The sequence below is a fragment of the Periplaneta americana genome, chromosome 2 (assembly GCF_040183065.1).
Source record: "Periplaneta americana isolate PAMFEO1 chromosome 2, P.americana_PAMFEO1_priV1, whole genome shotgun sequence".
NCBI lineage: Eukaryota > Metazoa > Arthropoda > Insecta > Blattodea > Blattidae > Periplaneta > Periplaneta americana.
Genome location: NC_091118.1, coordinates 135,344,275 through 135,370,468, shown reverse-complemented (window position 1 = coordinate 135,370,468; position 26,194 = coordinate 135,344,275). Strand labels below are relative to the sequence as shown.

The 26,194-nt window shown below is 36.4% G+C and overlaps 1 protein-coding gene across 1 annotated transcript in view; it reads right to left on the bottom strand.

Annotated features, from left to right (window-relative positions):
- Positions 1–26,194, bottom strand: part of LOC138695182 (sodium channel protein Nach-like) — a 42,497-nt gene that overhangs the window by 5,668 nt on the left and 10,635 nt on the right. The window contains exons 7-9 of the mRNA XM_069819640.1: positions 10,365–10,491; positions 9,139–9,415; positions 2,562–2,615 (exon numbers count right to left, since the gene is read on the bottom strand). Coding sequence (XP_069675741.1) covers positions 2,562–2,615; positions 9,139–9,415; positions 10,365–10,491 — 458 coding nt within the window. The remainder of the gene's footprint in view (positions 1–2,561; positions 2,616–9,138; positions 9,416–10,364; positions 10,492–26,194) is intronic.

Below are 26,194 nucleotides of genomic sequence, written 5' to 3'. Positions count from 1 at the left end.
ATTAAGTAGGATTCACATAATTAAACCAGAAACCGACAATTGAATAAAATGTACACAAAAATATATTAATAATAAAAAAAACAACACAGTAGGATACATATTGGCGTTAAGTGATAAATAAACACGATTTACATGATTACACAATAAAAATAAGAAACAAAAAAAAATATATATATAAAAAAATAAAAATAGATACAGTGGAGCACATTCCATTAAATATTTGCAATGCGTTAGGTCTGGCAACTCATCATAAGCTATTTTTCTAATTTGCATTTAAAGGAAATTAAAGTTCGGCAGCCCTTGAATTCAGGCGGCAGAGAATTCCAGTGACGAGAAGTAGCAACAGTGAAAGATGAAGAATAAAGAGATGATGTGTGGAGTGGTATTTCTAGCGTGTTATCATATTGTGACCGAGTATTTAAGTTATTATACTGAGAAAGACTGTGGAATCGGACAGATAAGTAAGAGGGAGTAGAGGTGTGCAAAATTCGGTATAAGAGAGAAAGGGAATGTAACTTTCCCCTCTCATTTAACCTGAACCACAATAATTTATTGAAAGAAGGCGAAATGTGATCGTAGTAGCGGACATTACAAATGAAACGAACACACGCTTTATGAACACGTTGCAGTTTCTGGGATAAATCCACCCTGAGATCACTGAATAAAGCGTCACAATAATCGAAATGATGCATAATAAGAGTCTGTACAAGCGTCTGCTTTAATTTAGCTGGATATGGATATGGATACTACAAAAACTACTCACACATCCATAATTCGGACGCTCCAAAATCGAAAAAAACATTTTATATGTGGTTCTATAAGGCTTAAAGTCGTCTTGCCGTTCCCAAATTCGAGCCATGAAATCCTGGATAATCTCTCTGTTTTCTGCTGCCAGTGATATTCTTTTTTCTAAGATTGTCGCGACCTATGTGTTGTTCTGGTTCCATTCAGTAGTAGATAACATATAACATGTAATATGTTAATATCCTGTTCTTTAACCTTTTGTTAAATTTTCACTCCTTGTATACTTCGTCACCTGGTAGAGTGTATGGCGAAATGAAGCCGAGAATTCGCCATAGTGTTACCAGACATTTGTCTTACAGTTGGGAGACCTCAGAAAAAACCCAACCAGGTAATTAGCTCAAGCAGAAATCGAACCCATGTCCGAGCGAAACGCCGTAACAACGGCAAATGTATCTACCGCCCGAGCTATGCCGGTGACTCGGTCATTTGTTGCCATGAAGTTTTGTAATGAATTATTTTGTATGCAGTAAGTCCTACTATGATTGTTGTGTGTATTGGTGGCTACCATAGGCGTTCATGCATCTTATCGCAGTCTGTCTTTCCTTATATTAGAAAACAATAAACTCCTGGGAAGATTAATCCGTACTGGTGGCTTTGTGACAAATTCCTTCAGCGAGTTTCCAAGTCCTTAGAGTTAATAATTCAAAACTAGAATTTGGCCTACAATTCACAAGGAAAAAGAAAGTGCCTGACAGGCCCTTAGTATGAACTTTCCACCAAACCGTTTCTCGCTGCACTTCACTGCAGGGCAACAGTAGCAAATGGAAAGTGCAGCAGCTTATTCTTACAACCAATATCCGCACTGCATTATTTTGGTTGTCATGGAAGCGGTTTTTTTGTGAATACCACTTGAGCACACTTGCTAATGTGAGGGTGATTTAGATGGAATGGCGACGCTGTGTCAATCACCAGTCACTTCTCTTATCCCGCGAACTATGTATGTGGAGGAGAATATTGTGTACAAGGTAGAAAGTGTTGTCTTTGATTTAGCCATATTTCTTAATGGGCAAATAAATATGGGCAAATGTTATTTACCACTGCACTGAATGGAACCAGAACAACATATAGGTCGCGACAGTCTTAGAAAAAAGAATACAACTGGCTGCGAAAAACAGAGAGATTATCTAGGATTTCATAGCTCGAAATTGGGAACGGCAATATGACTTTAAGCCTTATAGAGCCACATATAAAATGTTTTTTCGATTTCGGAGGGTCTGAATTATGGATGTGTGAGTAGTTTTTGTAGTATAGTAATATTAATGGAAACCCCTGCGATGGCTGAGTGGTCAGTCTTTCAGCCTGTCACGCAGACGATCCGGGTTCGAGTCCCGATTACGCCAAGGAATTTTAATCGAAAAATTCATAGTGACACTTGTGGCGCACAAGCTCGTAGTTGGTGTTTTTCTTGAGTTTTCCATTTCCCCATACAAAGTATCTACATCATTCCGTTAACATTTCTCCATTTCGTTATCATTCCATGGCATTCCCCGAACGCCGGCTGGCGACGCACGGTGAGGTCTAGCATATGGACGAGTGGCGTTGCCTACTCGAAACCTGGGTACGCAGCGAACCTTAGTGTAGTAAGCCGGGTGAGTTTGGGAATGCGCCTAGCTTGAGGGTTTGCGCAATAGATCTTGAAAGGCCGCAGTATTGGGTCGAAGTACCACCTTCCGAAATTCCATTCCATTCCAATATTAATGGAAAGGGAATAAGATCACATTTCTAGTGTTACCCAATGCAACAGTAGGCCTACTTACGAGCGAATTCGGCTAGACAGCCCAGTCCTTTCAGGTCGCAGTATTTGTAACCAGCTGAAAAAAAAAAACAATGAAAAAGGTTATTTGCTCCTAATTCAAACTTGTATTGATTACTGAAAAATATTAATGCTACGAGGTTAACATACTTTCTCATGGTGCACTTTACGTCTTTCACAACAACCCAGTCTCTTTATTAATACTGGGAGATATAGCGTGGTTTTTATTTTGTATTTTTTAACTATTGTCCAAAAGACATAAAATTACACAATTTAATAGGCCTATGTATATTAAAATAAGAATGTGAATTTCTGCTTTCTAGATAACACATAAAAGGTATCCTTTATAATCTGAAAACTTAAGAAATTGTCTTAATTTGCAAAGTCCATCGTTTAATTAGATACACAAGGATGTAATTAATTTTCATAAATGTAATAAAATAATGAGAATTGCATTTTTTTTTCAATTTCTAGACTTATTGTAGCCTATTTTCCTTAAAAACAAATCAAGGAAGGAGACTGACGAAATTTATGTGCCGTATTACTAACGATTATTTAATCGTAATTTCTTTATTGAATACATATATTTTTACAAGCATTTATTTACAATAGAGTTACACTGCTCCGTCGATATAGAAGAAAGCCAATGTTTACCTTATTACTATAATGTATCGAAGTACAGCACATGTGGTATTTCTGTGCAGGAATTCTGCATTACCATAAATGGTGAAGAATAGGTAGAACGGAGAAAAATTCTCTCCGGCATCGGGACTCGAACGCGGGTTTTCAGCTCTACGTGCTGACGCATCCGGTGTGGCTTAGTGGATAAAGCGTCAGTACGTAGAGCTGAAAACCCGGGTTCGAGTCCTGGTGCCGGAGAGAATTTTTCTCCGTTCTACCCATTCTTCACCAATGTTCATTTACTTAGATATAACTAGAGAGCGGAATTTAGGCAAAAACCTATTTTTTTCCTTGATACATACAGGCTTCAGATTTAATATTTACATTTTACATGGAAATATAGGTATAAATAAAGGTGTTTTATAGTGCCTAAAATGCCTATTTCGACGTTAGTGCCTATTTTTAAGTTTTTTTTTTTAATTTTTGTATCGTTTTTCATAACTGTTTACAGTTTTTCTTAACATCCTGTACCGTTTACATTCCAAGACGGATAACAACTCCTTCCTAGCAGTGAACAACACAATAGAGAAGTACCTCTGGGCCATTCCTTCTCATTCTTACAATCTCTCAATCCAAAAATTCCAACTTTCAGTCGGCCTGGATAGCGTAGTCGGTATAGCGCTCGCCTTCTGTGCCCGAGGTTGCGGGTTCGATCACGGCTCAGGTCAATGGAATTTAAGTGTGAATGCGACAGGCTCACGTCAGTAGGTTTACTGGCATGTAAGAGAACTCCTGCGGGACAAATTATTATTATTATTATTATTATTATTATTATTATTATTATTATTATTATTATTATTATTATTATTATTTCTTCCTTTGTCAGCAATTTAACACAAAGTCGCTGGGTTGTATCCGAATAAGCATTCTCTTACATTTCAAGACCGATAACAATTCCTTCTTCTTACTCACCATTTGTAAGTACAGCAGTGAGCGACACATTAGCTACAGTAGGTGCTGATCATCTACTGTGAAGCAAACTATTGAAATCTGATCAGTGAATGAAAAACACTAACTTAGAGACAGAATGTCTTCATTTTGTGTATGCATGTGTACCCTTGTAAAATTTGAAATATGTGGAAATTTCTTTTAATCCAAGAATTTTGCATTAAATAAATGTTTAATCTTATATTAGTGACATTTTTTAACAAACAAAAAATCCTACTTTTTTATTTTATAGAGCCTAAATAAAGGAGTTTAAGAGCCTATTTTAGGCGCCTGAAATACCTCTTTTTAGGGCCTAAAATTCCGCTCTCTAGATATAACAAACAAGCGGAGCAAGACCCCTACAATCGACAAGCATCGTGTTTAGGTAGAGCATTAAAGTCAAGGAACAAAATACAAAAATACTTTAAAATTACAACAGTTCTGTACACCAGATCTGGTTCTGGTAAACATTATTATAAATACTATCAGTTTATATATATGTAATATATATTGTGACTCTAATTTGGACCACAAAATAGAAGAACTAACTCAAATATGTCAAGCGGTAAATGGGAACCCTCTACTAATCATAGGGGACATAAATGCAAAACAGACAGCATGGTCGAGTCCAATTACTGACGACCGCGGCAAAAAATTTTATAACTTTTGTTCTATCAGCAACCTTATCATCCTTAATGAGGGCAACACGCCAACATATAGACGCGGAAATTCTATTAGTTTTATAGATCTGAGTGTATATAATTCTATAATGTTACAATAAATTACTGAGTGGAGGGTGAGCGACAAGGCATCCCTTTCAGACCACAGTCTGATTGTTACTAAAATAAACACATCATTAAATACATGTGGCAACATTGAGGGTATGCATTTAACAAGGAAGTATAGAACAAAAAATGTACTGTGGGAGCATTTTAAAAAATCAACTACTCGAAAACTCGAATCAGTATCAGCAGAGCTACAAAATGTTAATAATTCTTCCGAGTTAAATATTGTTACTAAAAAACTCACGGATGTTATAGCACGACTTTGTGATGCCCATCGACCAAAACTAAGCCAGAAACCTTTGAAGAACTACTGGTGGAACACTGAACTTACAATAATGAGAAAACGTGTCCTCGCATGTCACCGAAGGTATAAACGAGTTAAGTGTGACCTTCGTGTGAAGTATGAAGAAATCTACAACAAGGTCAAATCTCAATACAGATTGATGATGTCGCAAGCGAAAGCAAACAGTTGGAAAATCTTTTGTTCTACACAAACAAATCCCTGGGGTATTGTATATAAACACTCTCGGAAGCCACAAAATTTTAATAAAGTGCTAACAACACTGGAAACGGAAAATGGACCCACTATAAATGCAAAAGACACTGCAAACGCCCTGGCTAGCAAATTTTTTCCAGATGACACGGAAGATAATAATGTCCAAAAAGTAATTCGTGCAACAACAGATGCTGAGCCAGATACGTTAGATGATTTATACTTCACACCTCGTGAAGTGGAACGCATAATTCTGAAGCAAAATGACCTTAAGTAGTTAAGGTAATACCGAAATTTCAAAGTAGCAACAAAGTTACTACCTCTTCTTTCCGACCAATCAGCTTGCTGCCTGTGTTGGGAAAATGCCTAGAGAAACTCGTCATAGATCGCATTATGTATCACTTACTAAGCAACAGTTCCCTCAGTGAACTTCAGTTTGGATTCATGCCGCTGAAATCGACAGAATTGGCAGTTTGTAAAGTTGTAGATTGGATACAGGAGGTACTCAAACAAAGAAATTGGACTATTAATCTCCTTGGACATATCAGGTGCGTTTGACAATGCCTGGTGGCCAAAAATACTCCATCAACTAAAACTTAAAAAATGTCCTAGAAATTTATATAGAATAGTTAAAAACTATTTCGAAGATCGCAGAAGTCAGCTCACCATAAGCGACGAGACAATTATCAAGAATGTGACGAGAGGATGTCCACAAGGATCAGCATGCAGTCCAGGTTTCTGGATTATACTTTATGATGATCTGCTACAACAACGACTCCCTGAAGGATGCACGCTGCACGCTTACGCCGACGATGCTCTAATACTTGCAAAATCAAGCACATTTAGGCACTTAGAGGATATAGCCAATGAAGCACTAGCGGCCGTCCACATATGGGGCAAGACAAACAAACTCAACTTCAATGCGTCCAAAACATCAGCAATGCTAATTAAAATAAAAAGAAAAATAGAACCGATAAGCATCTCTATGGATAATACAAGCATTGTACTAGTTGATGAACTTAAGTACTTAGGCATAGTCCTAGATAAGTGCCTGACTTTCCGTCCACATTGCTGGTAAAGCTAACAAGCTACTTTCTGCTCTCTCCGCTGCAACTAGACCCACATGGGGCCTTAACTCCTCTGCACTAAAGGTAATATATAGGGAAGCAGTAGAATCTGTGATTCTTTACTGTGTGGCAGCATTTCAACATATATTACAGAAAAAAATGGGCGCAAGAAAAACTGTCTCAGATTCAACGAGGATATATCTTACGAATCATCCGAGGATATCGTACAATATCTACTGCAGCCTCTCAGGTTATAGCAGATATTGAACCATTATATTTGGTTGGTGAATTTAAAGCAAACATCAGCAATATAAAACAAGGCCGAAAAATCCCTCAGTTTTTGACACATCTCCGTAGAAGAACCAGCAAATCCTCTTAAGGCAGGGCATCCATCTTTATACATACTCTGTCTCAAAGAAATTTGTGATGCAGATTCCCATGACTGTTTGATCTATACAGATGGATCGCGTTTGGATAAACTGTCGAATCAAAATGCCAAAGTAGGCTGTACCTTTGTTGCCTACAGGAACGACAGTGAACACACCTCAGCTATCTTCAAACTCTCCTCAGAGTGCTCAGTGTTTCAGGCGGAACTATTAGCTTTGCGAGAAGCAATCAAATGGTGTAGTCAGTCTGGTTACAGCGCTTGCGTTCACAGTGACTCGCAGTCAGCAGTAATATCAATTAATGATAAATATAACACTAACATTATAGCCTCAGAGATAAGAACTTTAATAATGAAAAGTGCCGTCCATATTTGTATAACTTGGGTCAGAGGGCATACTGGGATAGTTGGAAATGAGAGAGCCGATGAATTGGCAAAGATGGCAGCCAACTCTGATGTGCCACTGTCGTACAATTTATGTCCGCTATCCTATATCAAAAAAGTAGCCAAAGAACATTATATGCAAGAATGGAACGAAAGATGGGTCAATAGTGATAAGGGAATTCTTACAAAAGAGCTATATTTTCCAACGGTCTATGATCGTAATAAATGTAAAGTAATAACGCCAAATTTCGTACTGACACAGTTTTTGACTGGGCATGGAAAATTCGGGGAATACTTAAATAGATTCCATATTAAAGACGATGCAACTTGCATTTGTGGGGAGGAATCTCAAGATGTCAAACATGTATTATATGATTGTCCAGTTTTTTGCCGTGAAAGTTACGAGCTTGATTTGTTACTGAACACTTTAAATTATACATTTACCAAACCGTTAACCAATATACTTACCAACTATAAATCATATAAGTATTTCATGTCCTTCTTGAATAGAATATTCTTGAAACTGTAAAATGTTAAATTAATCCGGGAAAAAAAATCGTATTATTTCTAATCGACTATAATGAAACTGTAAGTCTTCAATTTCGCATACTATAATATTGTATTATTGGTTTTAATTTTTATTTTAATTAGGCATTTGATTTCTAATTTTGAGCCATTTCTTGTAATACCTGATTATTGCCAATTGTTGTTACTAAATAATGTATTTAATTCGTAAATTTTAATCCATCTCTTAGTATAGCTATTTATTGCTTCTAAAATAACATGTTTAATAGCTATTATATATATATATATATATATATATATATATATATATATATATATATATCTTCCTATAACCATTAGATATAAATATAGAGATATGCCTTGAGCTTTATGAAACGATCCATTCTTTCATTAAGGTGCATTCTTGTACATAATTCATGTGAATTGTAACCTTGACCACAATTTTGTATTCTAATTTTATTATTGTTTATTGCTTATAAAATATGTATTTTGATGAAAACTATAACCCTAATATATCTCAGGGTGAAATAGGGTTTATTAAATTGGATAATAAAAAATAGTGAAAGAGTGAATAAATGAATAAATAATAATAATAATAATAATAATAATAATAATAATGAATAAGTAACAAAATAAATAAATATATAAATAATTAAATACACACATAAATAAATAAACAAATTAGTAAATAAGTATGTAAATAAACAAACAAAAATAAATAAATATTACGTTTACCTCTCCTGCAATATCCTTAACATTTGCGTCGCTTTCAAAGCGTTGAATAGTATTTACGTGTTTGTGATAATTTTGATGCCTTACCGGTATGCGGGGATTGAATTCTCGTCACTACAGTCCACGCTGTACTGCATTGCTGCTTTCTTTATACTCAAACGCATTCTACTGAATCGACGGAACAGTGTAGGCCTACTGTGCTGCTTCTGAATTGATTTGCTGGGAAGACGTTAGTATGGATCTGTTACAATAGAAATAAGGAATGTAATTCTTGAAAGATTGTAATTACATCGCTTTGTCAAACACTAACTTATCAATACAAGAATCTCATCATTTCTTAAGCAGGTGACGTCAGAGTAGTGTGACGTAAAAATCGTTGCCGTTGTTAAGCAAGGGACGTCAGACGAAATTTTCGTAACGTTTTAATCATTTTAATCATCTCACTCTCAAGCAAAAACGTTTCACGTAAAAACGAATAGTAATCACAGTACTATAACGTTAATGGAGTGGACTGAAGTGGATTTCTTTGCTCGTTATACAGTATTAATGTAGACACTAATTATTATTTTTTGATATATTTTCTGCTTATTGGAAAAACTCACGAAGGATACGGTAGAAGGGAGGAATACACTTGCACTTCCTGCGCGCGTAGCGCATGCGGCACTGCGTCATGCATGCGCTGAACGTGTAGTACGTGTCGGTCTCAAGCTTGATCTCCTCGGGGAATACGCATTTGCGTTGACGGATCGTGAGCTGCCGCGAGTCTGCCGTGGTGTACGTCTCCTTATCCGAGAACAGGATACTGCCGACGTCGTGCGTCCACACGTGTAGCGGGTGGATCTCCACGATCGGCATCTCCTCTGCGCTGTGCACGTACACCTGTAGACAATAATTCAACCAACTGTAGACTCAACACAACCTGCCACAAACGTTTCTTCTGTTGCGAGGAATATAATCGTAATATACACTATCTACCAAAAACTAATTGGGCGCTGTTTTTGACCGTTTGGAACCTTGTGGTACCACCTCTTGTTGCTATAACAGCAGTCACCCTGTCAGGCATGCTCCCCACTAGTTTGTGTCCACTGGAATGCGTCGCTATTCCTCTTGCAACATGGCACTTAGTTGGACAATGCAAGTTGGCCCCATGTTTCGGCTGCTACTATGCAGTTGTATGCAGACAATAATGTTCACCGGTTGAACTGGCCTGCACAGAGTCCTGATCTCAATCCCATTGAGCACCTTTGGGAAGAATTGGACCGGTGATTGAGGTCTCGGGAGATGCGGCCAATTTCCAGTGTATAACTGAGTGTCATGTTGCAAGAGGAATGGCGACGCATTCGAGTGGATATCTTACACAAACTAGCAGAGAGCATTCTTCACAGAGTGGCTGCTGTTATAGCAACAAGAGGTGGTACCACGATGTTCTAAAAGCGGAAAAAACAGTACCCAATTTACTTTTTGGTAGATAGTGTACGCTTATAACCATTCACGACTAGTAATTAAAGACTGGTCCACAATAAACCGGGAACGGAAACAACGAGAACGAGAACGGAAATATTGTTAAAAGTATTTAAGTGTGAGCATTCACAATTAATTTTCACGTTCCCGTTCCCGGACTCCGGCAAGCTTCTCGTTAATTGCGAATGCTTAAATTTAAATACATTTATTTTAACATTATTTTCGTTCTCGTTGTCGATTCCGTTCCCGGTTTATTGTGAACCAGCTTTAAGGGACACTAGGAAACTTCTGAAGTTTTTTATCAAATTTGATTTAAATTTAAATAACTGTGCCAAATTTCATCACGTTTCTTGCACTAGTTCCTTACTCTAGTTGGTGGAGACATCCAAATATTCCCACGCTTGTAGATTGGCATGTGAAATTTCATGTGATGATTCGAATCCATCTCACTGATTTGTTCGTCCTGGAAAAGTGACGTCACAGTACCATTTTGCCTGTACAAAAGAAAAACAAAAAGAAACAAAGTGAAGAATGTTAAAGACACAGGCGAGTCATTAAGTAAGTAACAAATCAAAGGGGACCTAAATTTTTTAATGAGGTGTCTGAAACTATCACCATATTGAAGCTGCTTTGTTTCGCTTGTGTGCGTTGATAATACTAACATTTAGTGGTGATAGCTTCAGGTGCCTCATTTAAAATGCAGGTTGCTACATCAATCTGTAACTTACTTACTGATTCTCTCTTATATCAGTGGACCTATTGATTTTCTTTAAAAGTAAAAAAAATCATTAATATCTTGATTTTAAAATCTCGTTCAAAATTTACCTAAATTGAATATAATAGTTATCTTTTTAAGTCACTTGTTGAATAACCCTTTCCTGATACTTCTGTTTTGTTTCATGCTTTGGTTAGAAATCTGTGCAGTCTCACCAAGATTAGAGGCCCTGTATGGAATAATACTGCAGATATCTGCAGTCTCAATCTTGACATTGGCTCATAGAGAGATCTGTTTACAACGTAAGGAAGTTCGTTAGGTCGATGAACTTTTGGCAGTAATTTTGCCTGTTATGGTTTTATTTCACTTTTCTAGAAAACCATGTTAAGGAATCTTACTATTCCTTAAAAACTCATCGCACTCTATCAGGTTTGAACAAGCTAAGTTCGGATTTAATGACAACTAGATAAAAACAACACCAATGACGTAGTTTTCATTTATAAATTCATCATTATATACCCAACTAATACGTTTGTGTCTCTGTTTGCTGGACTGTGTGAACATTTAAATAACAGTTTAATTTAATTTCAACAACTAATAATATAAAATCTGAATGACTTAATTTTACTTGTTTTAATTGAAATTCCAGCTAATTATGAATTTTATAGTCTGTATAAAAAATCAATCAATAACTGGTCAACAAATGAATTTCCGGATAAAGCTTACTTTTCTGAGTGTATTTTGCTTTGCTGAGTCCGAATATGCATTTTACAATGCTCTTGTGCTAGTTTTCTGAGAAATCCTCCAATTAAATTTATTATGGCCTGCTTCACCACGCTTCATCAAAAAGAGTTATGGTTCTATTTTTATGAATCATTATACTAAATCATGAGAAATGTAACCTTTTTTACGCCATTTATTACTTCAAAAAAGTACAACAGGCTACAGCTGATAATGTTTACTAATTTAATCTTATGAAAGTAGAAGCCAAGTAATTGCAATGTAAAATCTTTTATATAGCCTTTCCTAAAATAGATCTTTTAATGCTAGTTATGAATGTTAAAAATTTACGATTAGGGTCTATAAGGTAGCGTGCTAAGAGTACTTTTAACACTGATTTTCAACTGTTTTCGCCTATTATTAGTTGTTTCCCACAAGATGTCACACGGCAGCAATCGCAACCGATCAATAAAGCGATTCAAACAATGTCAGACCTACTTTTAAAAATGACCTTTTTGTTAAGAAACGTAAATAAATTAAATTGCTTCAAAACTTTTTGATTGAAAACTATACCTATGAAATAATACACGAATTAAATGTAATTATAAAAGAAATGAATGGGTACACGAGTTTGAACCAAGACCTGTCGATCTGCAGTCGAATGCATTACCACTACGTTGTACCACCGCCTACTTTTAAAGTGTTAAAATTTTACAATGAATGGAAGTACAGCAGTAGAAAAGTATCGGGAATTGTCTCTATATCAGCACAGAGGAACGGATGTCTAAAAATAGTGGACGTTACGCATGTTAAAATGATCTTATTTTGTTCCTAGGGTTGCTACATTCGACCTGGCCTCATTTTCCCAAACATCCCTACTCACAAAATAAAATGTAATTTTTAACACTTGTATAGTGAATAACTATTATCTCTGTATCATTAAGTAATGTTTTTTAATCTGTTGTTTATTATTAATTACATATTATTTATTGTATATTCTGAAGAAAGAATATTGCTGAAACTGATCAGGAATAGAAAAAGAAATTTGTGGACATTAATATATAGCCTCTATGGGTCGTATAGGGAGATTAAGAGGACGACGGAAAGAGGGAAGATTTTTGAATACTTGGTTTGTAGTGAAAAACCTGCCCTTGGGCACAAAAGCTCATGAATGAATGAATCAATCAATCAAACTTGATTTCTCATTACATTAGAAACATAATCCTAGTAATATCTTCCTCTACGGTAGATAAATTATATCCATTAGAACTACAGTAAATTATTGGAAAATTACAACTAAGTATTTAATTTAAATATTAATTTATTGCTCATTATTGATTACTACACCGGGTGAGTCCACCGATGTGGAGTAACGTTTAGCATGCCTGACCGAGAAACGGGCAGGCCCGAATTCAAATTCTGGTTCGAACAAGTTACCTGGTTGAGGTTTGTCTGGAGTTTTCCCTCAGTTCAATAAGAGAAAATGCTAGGTAACTTTCGACGCTGGACCCTGCACTCATTTCGCTGGCATTATCACCTTCATCTCATTCAGAGACTATATAACCAATGCAGTTGATAAAGCGTCGTAAAGTAATCAATACAAATTTATACCGAGTGATTCATAAGTGTAAATACTGGATGGATGTAATGTAGGAATAGAAAGAAGTCTAAAACACCAAATAACACTTTTTCTGAAAGTACTTTATTTCAGAGTTCTACATCTTAGAAGCAATAACAAACATAACACAAACTTGAGTGTCATTTCTCCCAAAGAGTTTACAAACTTTACAGTGCACATAATAAGTCTTCAAAGCGATTTCCCTGAGCTCGTAAACACAGACGTGCTCGTCGCCTTAGTAATGCCACTGAACCGCAACTCACAACGAACAGTTTCACAGCCACGTTCAATTTTTCGCTGTAGTTCTCTTTTCAGAATGTACAGAGAGGGCACAAAGTTCCGTTACCCCTTATAAATGCCTCAGATACATAATATGTACATTAGGATGGAGTGAATCTATACATGAAATTGTTTTTTATCTGTTTTCTAAATGTAATAGTTGCAGAAATCTGTCTTTTCAATCAACTTAGGAATGTGAAAAATATGGAGTTTCTATATTTAATTTTTGAGGTGTCCCAAAGGCTTTGAAGTTCCTTAAAATTATATATTTTTTTGCCTTTTTGTATATTTATTCTATTATTTTGTTTTTTGTTATATAGCTAGTGAATTGCTGTAAAATCACACATTTAAACTTTATTTGGAAGTCTTGAAATTGGTGTTGCAGTAAACACTATTTTTCTCTATTGATCATGGTAAGCACAATCAATTGTAATGTTCTTTTATGACTGATTCGGAATAGATGCTTTTACCCAGATTTCCTTACTTTTGAAAGCAACTCTTTCTGAAATCTCTCCAACAGTAGGTTCTTTTGATTTGAAGTCAGGTTTTAATTCATTTGTTATCCATAAATAATATTTCATCCCATGTATTGTGGATACCTATCACCACGGCATGGCGCGTCCTCAGGTTGCGGATAGAGAAGACGGCCTCCAGATATGGAGGGTAGCAGCGAATATGTTGAATAAGCTGTCGTGGGCAGCCGATAAGGGGTGGTCCTCCAGCTTGGGGTTTGGGCGAAGGGCTAACAACCCATCACCGTAAGAAAACAGCTTGTTACTAAACCTTACAATTGGCGGCAATGAACCTGCGGGTTCCTTAAAAGCCATTTGTAAGTAAGTAAGATAATATTTCATTATGTCATGATAGTAGGTAATTGTGATGGGTTCAACCCTTCCAGCATTCCGAATACTGAGTAGAAGGTTAGATTTCTTGTCTTAATTAGAGCCATTGTTCTGATTTAAACACCCTGCAGCATCAGAAAAATGAATTTCCATTAATTATATCATACCTAAACGTTTTGTAATTATGCCCAATTTTCTTATAAATTGACGTTTCTGTGACATTTCAAGATAAAATAACAGGGGACCAAAAATATGCAGAGTCTTTTCACATATATTTTCCTGGTATCCTGTTCAGATTATACCACTGGAGAACGTTCTCTTGCTAAAAAATCTGAACCTCCAAATTTTGTGAAAATTTCAAAATATGGTGCTCCTGGGGCACCTCTAAATATTAAGCTAGAGAAAAAAAAATTGCATTGTTCTTTATGATATCATCTCACAATTTTTACCTGGTATTACATTTTAATTCTAAACTTCATAGTTTCACTCCACCCTAATATACATATTTATGTAATTCCTGTCATAATGTATTTACCCACTTTACACTAACTATATGTTCTAAGTGTCCAAAGGGTCAGTATGTTTTCTATCATTCTCCTCACACAAAATAATACGTCGCCAGTGTTCGGTGTGACATTTACCTCAGCATTGCTGGTACAATTTATTGGAAAGCGCGTCGCACGGCGTCCTTCAATTCATCAATGGTGTCGTATCGTTCCTGTGCAACAGTTACAGGTTGTGAAGTCAGGGCTGCAAGGTTGGTAGTCGAAAGGAGCTGGTAAGATAGGTGAGGCCAATACAGCGTTGTGGACATCTATGGCAATGCGCTGTAGGGTTTCATAGAGCATTGTTGCACAGGAACGGTACGACACCATTGGTGAATTGAAGGACGCCATACGACGCAGTTTCCAACAGATTTCAACAGCAATGCTGAGCCGAATGTCACACCGAACCTGGCGACACATTATTTTGTGTGAGAAGAATGATGGGGGACATACTGAACCTTTGGACACTTAGGATACACAGTTAGTGTAAAGTGGATGTACAATATGTCTGCAGTATGACAGGAATTACACAAATAGTGTGTATATTTGAGGTATTTATAGGCGGTAACGGGACTTTGTGCCCACCTGTATAGTACACTAGCGACTTCAGAACATCCCACAGGCGTTCGTGTTCGATGAACTTGTCACGAACTTTGGCATAATTATGAAGTAAAGTACTTTCCTAAAAAGGTATTGTAGGGTTTTATTCTTGTATTTAGTACTTCTATATTACAGCAATTTTATATTTACACTTGTTTTTTAATAATTCTGTATATTTGAGGTATTTATAGGCGGTAACGGGACTTTGTGCCCACCTGTATAGTACACTAGCGACTTCAGAACATCCCACTGATAGACGTCCAGGCGTTCGTGTTCGATGAACTTGTCACGAACTTTGGCACAATTATGAAGTAAAGTACTTTCCTAAAAAGGTATTGTAGGGTTTTATTCTTGTATTTAGTACTTCTATATTACAGCAATTTTATATTTACACTTGTTTTTTAATAATTCTGTATATTGTTGCTATTATTATTTTGTGTAATGTACGGGGAGTTATACCTGAAAGCTTGATTTGCGTAATACACGTCACTGTTCGTTAACAGGAAGCCACAATTTAAGTCACACAGAGTTAGTGTGCACTCAACGTTGGTTGCTTGACAGCTGTCAGCCCACTTTGAGGTCTGTGGATATAGGGGGAAAAATTGGATCGGTGTCTGGTAGAGTTCCCGGGTAGCTCAGTTAGTAGAGCGTTGGTACGTTAAACCCAAGGTCCCGGGTTCGATACCTGGCCCCGGAACAATTTTTCCCTCGAAATTATTCAATGTACATTAGATTTGTCCATTGTATTCGTGGAACATTATTGGTCCTCCACGCTCTCATGCTACCTATGTGATAAATAAATGACGTCCATTAGATATATACCAATGAACAGAGACAAACACAAAAATAAAACCGGTTTGTTTTACCTGGCAGAGATCAGAGGTCTTCCCTGCATATATTACCAGAATTCAATGAGTTTTGCGCGTGTCAACTCAATCGTACGTTCGTGTTGAATTCTATGACATATTCACAGCTTGCTTTATTTTCTGTTTCGTAGTTTCATTATAATTATTTAGAACGTTTGACCTCCATCCTGATAAATCCCCCATCGATATCAGTGCCCGACGACTCTGTTTATTTTATATATGCATTTTATAGAACTTACAGTGGACATCCTCAAACGAATGGAAGATGAAATATCAATACAGTTCACTTGACAATATTTTTCAGAGGAAGAACAATTGCTTGTGTACATCTTATGACTGGTTAGTTGAATATGTTACTAGTAGGGCCAGGAAGTTCATGCCCTTAAAACCTACTAAATATGTGTACTAATATGCTTTCAAAAACTCTAAAATATGTCAATAAATATGCACTAATAAAATTCCATATTTCTTCATATATCACCCGGGTTCGATTCCCGATCGAGACGAGTTGCCTGGGTGAGGTTTTTTCGGGGTTTTTCCCTCATTCCTATGGGTGAATATCAGGTAACTTTATCAGACGATTGGAACCCCATCCATCATTCCTTTCATTCATCATTCCGTTACTTCTTCTGGTTTTCAGATCGCTCTACAGGCTGCCCTCCGAAGCTGCTGGCTCTCTCGACTGGCCTTCGTAAGATGTTCCTCCCTCCCACCTAACAAGAAAAAAAACATTCCTATGCTCTTCAGTGGTTTTCAACCGGTGTGCCGCGGCACAGTACGTCCCGTGAGGTTTTCTAGGTGTGCCGCGAAACTTTCAATACTTTCCTGGTAAAACTAATTATAATAATTTCACTCAGCACCAGTTTTAAAAAGCAGAATATGATGCTTTGATTTTAAAAATTCAAACTATACATTTTTATGCAACATAAAATCAGCTTTAATGAGCTTAAACGCGAAAATATGCCACAATAATAGATATAACATGAAATATTATGCATTTATAAGAAAATGCAAAATATGCAAATATATGCAATATAAAATTTGGTTTGATAACCTTCAATTTTGGTGATTCGTGAAAATAATTAATCAACAATTAATTACACCCACTGGAAAAATACATGCAAATGCATTAATTTCCTGGCCCTAGTTACTAGTCAGCGATATAGCCTATGCAATAGAGGGAGAAAGGAACTGGCTCCTACCCCATCATCTCGTGACTTAGTTGTCTCATAAGTGGTGCCTTGTTGGTATCAATTATGAGGTTCCAACCTATCTTCGGACAGTTGACTTAACAACAACAGTAGTAAATTACACGTATCTAGGCACCCACATTATATTTTGTATTACGACAGTTTCTAAGCTGTTCTGTGTCGTTCAGTAGCTATGTACGTTGCTTAAGATTCGAGCTTAGGTTCATACCTTACAGTGGAAGATTATAATATTTTGTATAACTTCCTTCGGAGTGAATTACCGGTAAAGCCGTTGTTACTGTACTTGTCATTAGGAATCAGGTTCTCGGGTTCAATCCTTGCCGTCGGAGATATATGAAGAGCTCAAATGCAAAACCAGTTATAGTATATCCCCAGAAAAGTTTTCTCAGAAATGAGCAAAATGTGCCACACAGTATATTTACAATGCATTTCATAATTATTTTTCATCATCCAATTCCTTCTATAGTTACAAGATTTTAGAGCAAATATTGGCCTTCAATATTCTTCCTTCATCAAATTATTTAAATTTAAAAAGTGGATATGACTTGATTTGCACAGATCTGCATGTATAACATGTTTTGCACTTAATCGTGATGTGAGTAGATATTAATTTTAAACTTACTAATACTGTAAAATATTGAACAAAGTATATGGTTATCAGTTCAAATTATACATATTATTTTCATAATATTTTACAAATTTGCTGAAAAATATAATTTTTTTTAAGATTGCCTGCTGAAATTTTCACATGAATAAAGATCTAATTTTATGATTACCAATGAAAATTATGCACATAGTTATCATTGCAAATTATACACATTATTTTCATAAAATACAAAATTACTGAAAAATATAACATTTTAAGACTGCCTGCTGAAATTTTCAGAAGAATATAGACCTAATTTTGTATACATTTTTAAAATGAGTAACAAAGGGTGTCCTTCATAGACTTTAACCAATATTCTGTTCTTTTGGGGAATTTCTACATATGCTCTACAGAAGGTTCAAAATCAACACAATTACAGTTCTCGTTGGGTTCATCATGGTCTTTCCTAGCTGCTGCCGTTGACTGTAATTCCTTGTAGAAGGTCAGTCTAGGATCTTCTCTAAAATTCAGTCCACTCCTTGCAAGAATATTATGGATATCCCTTATCCCTCGAAGCATTTGTTGCTACAGGCGGGCGCTGCAAATGACCACATAATTTCTTAAGTATTGAAACAGGAGAGCCACTGTCACTGAAGAAAAATGGTTATTGATAGTTTCGTGTACTGTTTCTCTGTTTATTGTTAAAGAAGCAAATGGATCACTATACCTGGCTTTCTTTCTTCTTTTCCTGTCTGTTACATTACGTTTCCTCTTCCTGGAACCCACGTTTCCTTCCCCAACTGTCACCATATCTTCCATATTTTTCATTCTCTTGCCACTTACGTAAATACAACAAATTCAATTTTATCTCACCACATTGACTGTTACAACGGTACATAACAATTAATAAAATTATTTAAAGTAGCAAAATTAAAACACCTGTTGCATATTACGTTAATAAAACGAAAGAATGGATATAACTTAAATTGAACCAAACAGATTTTTGGATGTAACTTATTTTGAGTCAAATGCAGGTTTTTATCATCCTGTCAGCTGGAGGAGATAACTTTTTCTGCAGAGAATATCACACATATAGACGCAGGGGACACATAAAGTAGCAGTAGCAGCAAGAACTCGATTTAAAAAAAATGGATATAACTTGTTTTGCATTTGAGCTCTCATATTTTAATGGTGATGAAAATCCGTAGCAAAGCTTATTTCGGAAGGAATGAGAGGTTCATGTCATAGATTTATTACAAAATTTACCAGCCATTTCTGTTTCACGTCAAGGTAGCTGCGTACGTAGCTTTGCCCTATTTTGTATCTTGCATCTTCAATCCAAAGCTGGTACTCCGATTCCAGAGATTAATACAACACAAACATGATTCAGCACTTAACAAAAATTGCTGCACTCGAAATCTCCAGACAAGTTCCCTGATTTGCGGAATTACATCTCTGCGGGTCTGTTAAATGCATTTAACTTATGATCGTTACACAGAATCTAGATACGTCTACAGTGCCGTAAAACCCAACTCTCCCCTAATACATTTTAACCGTTGTTATTATTGGTAATTTCATATAATAAAATTACTTTCTGTGTGCAGTCCATTTTAATACTGTAGTTATTATTATTATTATTATTATTATTATTATTATTATTATTATTATTATTATTGTTTATACATATTTAGGACCACTGTCTGTGTAGTACATTTTAATCATTATTATTAGTAGTAATAAAATAATATAGTCTTTGCATGTTACATTTTAGCTTGGGAGATTGTTCGGGCTCTAAAACCTTTCAGTAACAACGAATTCATTAAAATCTACTTGGTGAAGGTTTCGGAAAAATGTCCGAAGCACCTATGTGATTTTAAAATAATTAAACACTGTTAGTCCAGACGTACTTCTTCCACACATATAGAAGACATTTCAGGATATATTAATAAGAAACCGGAAGAAAAGTGTAAAGAGTTATTTTTTTCTCTCTCTCTCTGGCCTTGGACGAAAGTACTGCACAATTAAACATTTTTATTCTTGTTGTGAATGCTAAATTTACCTGTACAAGAATTATTATTCGATATAATTCCCCCGGAAGGTAATGGCACAGGTGATGAGATTTTACAATCTGTTTGCGAATATAATGAATCTAACAATAGCAATCAATCACTGCTCGCATTATCTGTTCACCTCTCCATCTCTTCGCTTTCTTCCGCACTACCTTTATTGCGGGTTGTGTCCTCTAAGGTTCGGGGCTTCTGATATTCTGCCCATGACTGTGTTAGAGGGTCAATTATTACTCCAAGAATCTTTCCTAGTTTCATTCTTTGAGATATAGCAAGCTTTAGTTCTTCGTTTCTGGTTTGGGTACATGAATTAAAAGCGTACCTTAAGGTCAGGATGATTAATTTGTAAATGTGGAATATATTTTTTAGACAATATCTTTCTTCACAGGAGCATAATAATTTCTGTTGGCATTTTGGATTATTGCACTGTTTTCATCTTTGACGTTGCTATTGATAGTAAATAATACACTCAGATATTGGATTTAGTGAAGAACTGTTTTCAGAACATGGGATGAGTGATAGTAGGTGGAAGAAGAATAAAGTGCATAAGATTTGCTGATGATATGGTTTTGTTAGGAGAAGAGGAGATGATACTAAGGGATATGATACTGAAGCTAAATGACAGCTTGAAGCAGTATGGGATGAAGATAAATGCCAAGAAGACGAAGATCATGGTCATAGAAAAAAAAGTAAAGAAGGTAAACTTGCGAATTCTAAATGAAGTAGTAGAGCAAATGGACAGCTTCAAATACTTGAGATGTAAGCAGTAACATGAGCTGCTACCAAGAAGTCAAAAGGAGGATAGCAATGACAAATGAAGCTTTAAATAGAAAAAAAGAGCATCTTCTGCGGACCTCTGGAGGAACAACTAAGAAAGAGACTAGTGAAGTACCTTGTGTGGAGTGTAGCATTGTATGGGGCAGAAACATGGACATTACAACGAAGTGAAGAGAAGCGACTAGAAGCATTTGAAATGTGGATATGGAGAAGGATGGAGCGTGTGAAATAGACGGACAAACAGAATAAGAAACGAAGCTATGTTGAAAAGAGTAGATGAAGAAAGAATGATGCTGAAACTGATCAGGAAGAGGAAAAGGAATTGGCTGGGTCACTGGTTGAGAAGAAACTGCCTACTGAAGGATGCACTGGAAGGAATGGTGAACGGGAAAAGAGTCCGGAGTAGAAGAAGATATCAGACGATAGACGACATTAAGATATATGGATCATATGTGGAGAGGAAGGCAGAAAATAGGAAAGACTGGAGAATGCTGAGTTTGCAGTGAAAGACCTGGCCTTGAACAGAACACTGTTAATGCATGAATCAGTATTTGGAATGAGAGTGGGGTGTTATGGCGAGATTTTTTTAACGCGTGTTAGATTTACGGCACGCGAAAGAACCCTATCGTTAATGAGGACTCTGGGTAAACATTGTTAGCCATTTAGCGCTTATGATAATGATGAATACGCTCTGGATAGATAAAATACTAATCCCACTACTTTGTAGAAAGTTCTGCACGGTTATTATTAGTACTAATTTTTGCTTGTTATGACGAAATTAAATTTTGTTTTTACATTGACAGTATTGACTTGTGTATGAAGTCTATACGCAAGGAGGCTGCAAGTTGCGCAGTGGCCTTTGCTCTGAGCGCGTCATCAAATATTCATCACTCGCTGACATGCTACGCTTACGTCTCCATGCTTATCACCTCATCTCGGTGCCAAAGCAAACGCGGTGGGAGCCAACAATTAATAAAACCACTTAAACTAATGCTGTGTTTCTTTTTCTTGTTTCCAGCGTGAACGACATTGGTATGTTGAACAGACTGTCTATAGCTAGTTAATGAGCTCAGAATGTAAATGTACTTCCCCGAATTTCGGTCAGTTAAGATCTATATATTTTAATTCTTTCTTTAGCGAGTTTTATAAAAGTATCTGATCATATTATACGATAAATTCAATGTGCGTGCAATCATAAACACTGAATAAGTGATTCTTGCTCTATATGGCTCATTGATTATAACTAGACCTGGGATTTTAGGGTGAATGTCTATTTTGTTTCTTAAGAATTGATAGAACAGTGTTTAAATATGTCCAAGTTTCATGAAATATGCAATTTGTTGGAGTTATTAAAATGTTTGTTGGTCGTTAACAACGAGCACAGAATACGCAGAGTAGACAAAAACAACTTGGAAATGAAGCCGAGCTTGCGGACTGTCGCCATTACTATGCTACCAAAACATTAGCTCCCGCTTAGCATATGGATAGTTGATTGTGGTGTTTCACCGTTGTTTTCATTCATAAATCAACTAATTTCAAGATGCCTACATGTGCTGCGTATGACTGCACAAACAGATTTTCAAAGAAAATTACTGCAGTAACTTTTCACAGCTAAATATGCTTGTGTGGAATGTACTTATTTACAATGGTTTAGCCTAGGTTAGATTCGTATTGTTCATGTATTAATCTGATTAAGAGAAAGGATTAATATATTGATATTATTGTAATCATTTTTTTATAATCACGATACCACAAAATCGAACTTAAGCTTTGCAGACTTAAGCATTTACGAGCGAAGCTAACCTAACTTAATCCAAGTTGAAAGTAAGCCAGCATTGGCTGTACCGAGGTTTTTCTTCAACCGAATGCAATAAAAATATAAAGAATAAAGGTGAAACTATGGTTTTTCCCCACACTACACAATTCCTCAGCCTCATATCACTTAAATAATCCCCTCAACTAACCCACAAACGTTGTCACATAGTCGGCTTAATGTCACTTAGCTATCCCCTCATTTAATCCATATAACACAGAAACTTAAATCAGACCAGTTCCGTGTGTGGTGTGCCAGAATAAGTAATCATATTAAAAAAACTCGATGATATTGTTTTACAGAAATAAATCATTCCAAAGTCATTAGCATCATCCTTGTCATATTCACTTTATGAATGAGGCTATTTTATTACATAATTATACAGTACTGTGGAACTATTATTAAACTGGTAACGATTACATTATTAAATAATAAATAACAGTCAAAACGAAGTAACTGAAGATGACGACATACTTCCGTCAAAATGATCCTCCTACCGATACAGGTAGATGTGTTACATTCGATTTTAGTTATTTCTATATAATACGTTTTATTTTACATAGGTACTAATAGAAAGAATTGCAACCAGGAGTAGAAATTAATTTCAATATTTGTGAAAGCTTTTATTTCATACGTTATTTTCATTCGCAAGCATCAATAATAATGCAATAACTATGGTAATATTTTGTATTTTGTACATAATGAAGTTGACAACAAGAAATGTTATAGCAAAACAATTTTAACGAAGATCCTACCAAATTTTTATATGGTTAAGGAGATTATATTTTCTCTATATAAAACCGTGACATCTATATGAAGTATTGGCAAAAGGAAAAGAATGATAATCAGCATTAAGGAACTAGTTGCATTATTAAGTGAAAACAAATGGATCAACCTATGAAAGTAATTATTGTAGGTTAGCATTTTTATTGGACTAGTGGTAAAATAAGGTCAAAGTGTTTTTTTTTTAACCTTCCAAACTATTTAATACCATACTGCATTTTGAAGAGCTATCAATTTAAATAAGTTGTATGTATGTGATTTATCAATGACAGTTCCCAAATTTTGCTAAAAATATTTGCTTAGCGATTCTGTATTACGAAACAAAAAAGAAACTGTGACTTCAGGAAATTAGGGACGTATGGGGTTCCTATTATCATAAGATCTTCTATAACATATTAGTTATTTTGCAGTGTTTTATATTTTAATACCTAATTTAGGCGCTTAAACACAGTTTAGTTCCTTAAAATGCCATGTCTACTCGTCAATTATTGTTTCCCTCATAAGACACGTGTATTTTCTTCAGTGGCTGTTGCGTTTATTTCAAACTTAGTCATAGGAAGTGATTTCTTTAATTATTTTAATGGTGTAATGGCCAAGGAATTATGGATAAGTTTGTGTTTAGGATAAGTGGCAAACGAAACAACATACCTAATTCGAAAATGCGACGGAAGTTCAAGAAATGTGTCAAAGGAGTCCACCGTTGTGGCTGAGGGGTTAGCCAGTCTAGCTCCGAACCCAGCGGTCCCGGGTTCGATTCCTGGTGAGGACGAGTTCCCTGGGTGAGGTTTTTACGGGGTTTTTCCCTCACTCCTATGGATGAATATCAGGTAATTTTATCATGCGGTTGGAATTCCACTCATCTTCGCCACTTCCTTTCCTTCCCCATCATCCTTTCCTCATCATCCTGTTTCTGGTTTTCCAGATCACTCTACCGGCGGCCTTCCGAAGCTACTGGCTCTCTCCGACCGACCTCCGTGGAATGTAGTTAAGCGACGTTGGATGGCTTCTGCAACGAGCACCCGGGACGGACCTACTCCGGGGAGGAGTTTCGCCTCGGACCAACAGGAGGGCCTTGGGGGACGTTGCCGAGGCAGGAATGGTATATGGATTTCTGTCGGCTGTAGGGACTGGTCGTTAAGGGAGTCATGTCATTAGGTTGGTGCTCTTAGGGGATCTGTGGCACGCAACTCATTCAATATCGAGGGTTAGCGCCATAGATAACAACAAGGCGCCGTACTGGGTCATCCGTGCCCCCCTCAGTTAAATTTCATTCCATTTCAATGTGTTAGAGGTCTCGTCTGGGGCAAGCTCTAGCGCGCTGGTCTTTCATTCAAGCAGCTCGGATTCGATCCCCGTTCAGTTCGTAATGGACAAATCAAGTGTTGCAAAGGGATTTTTTCAACACTCTCTACCTTCCAGTCATTTCATTTATCATTTGCAATATTTAAAAACAAGCTCGAGAGGAGATTTAAGGGTATTATGTGTTTCCGATTCTGATACAGCAAGGGCTTGAAGCTTCGGATCCTGGGCTTGATCAGTACCCTTCGAACTTGGAACTTGGCTGTGTCAGAGCTGAGGCAGGATGGCCCACTTGTCGTCGTCGGATTCACGAATGTCAACCGGATTTTCTGTCGGACTTGGACATTCATTGCATGTATTATAGGTCATACAATGGACCAATTTAAGCCTACAGTAAGTACAAGGATCCATCCGAGTTTGTTTCTAGAAAAGTCTAGCGAATATGTTGCCACAGAGAAGTAACGATACGAAATGGCAAGAATGTACATAATTTAATAAACGACAAACAACTACCGGTACACGGAAGAAAATAAAATGAAAATTCTGTCCCCTCAAATCAGTGTCTACCTTACTGCCATTCTGATGTCCCTATTTGTGTCGTACCCAAAGACAGGTTTGAGCGTAATTTCTAAAGTATATTTTGTGATTCTTTTTCTTGCCATAGTATATTTCCAAATTTAGCAAGGTTATACCACAGTCTAGTATATACAGTCACGAAGCTCAATACGTAGTAAATATGCATCCATAGATAGTTGCTAACCACTATCGCCTCATTACAGACAATGCCAAATAGTACCGGCACAGTCTATTGTTCCTAGTACCCTCAAAAATTCAAGCTTCGTGACTGTATAAGTAGACTGTGATTATACTAAACTTGAACTAGTTATTAACAGCCTGTAGCCTATTTGTTTTTGTCAGATTGTGAATTTTTACAGACGGTAATTTTCATAAGCATAGCAATATGGGATGAAGATAAATGTAAATAAGAAGATCATGATCATAGGAAGAAAAATATAGAGAGTAAGATTGCGAATTCTAAATGAGACAGTAGAGTAAGTGGACAGCTTCAAATACTTGGGGTGTACTATAAGTAGTAACATGAGTTGCTGCCAGGAAGTCAAAAGGAGGATAGCAATGGCAAAGGAAGCTTTTAATAGAGGAAGGAACATTTTCTGGAAAAGGACCTCTGGAAAAAAAAACTAGAAAAGAGACTAGTGAACTGCTTTGTATGGAGTGTGGCATTGTATGGGGCAGAAACATGTACATTACGATGAAGTGAAGAGAAGCGAATAGAAGCATTTGAAATGTGGATATGGAGAAGAATGAAGCGAGTGAAGTGGACAGATAGAACAAGAAATGAAACTGTATTGGAAAGAGTGGGTGAAGAAAGAATGATGCTGAAACTGAAAGTGATCAGGAAAAGAAAAAGGAATTGGCTGGATGACTGGCGGAGAAGAAACTGCCTACTGAAGAATGC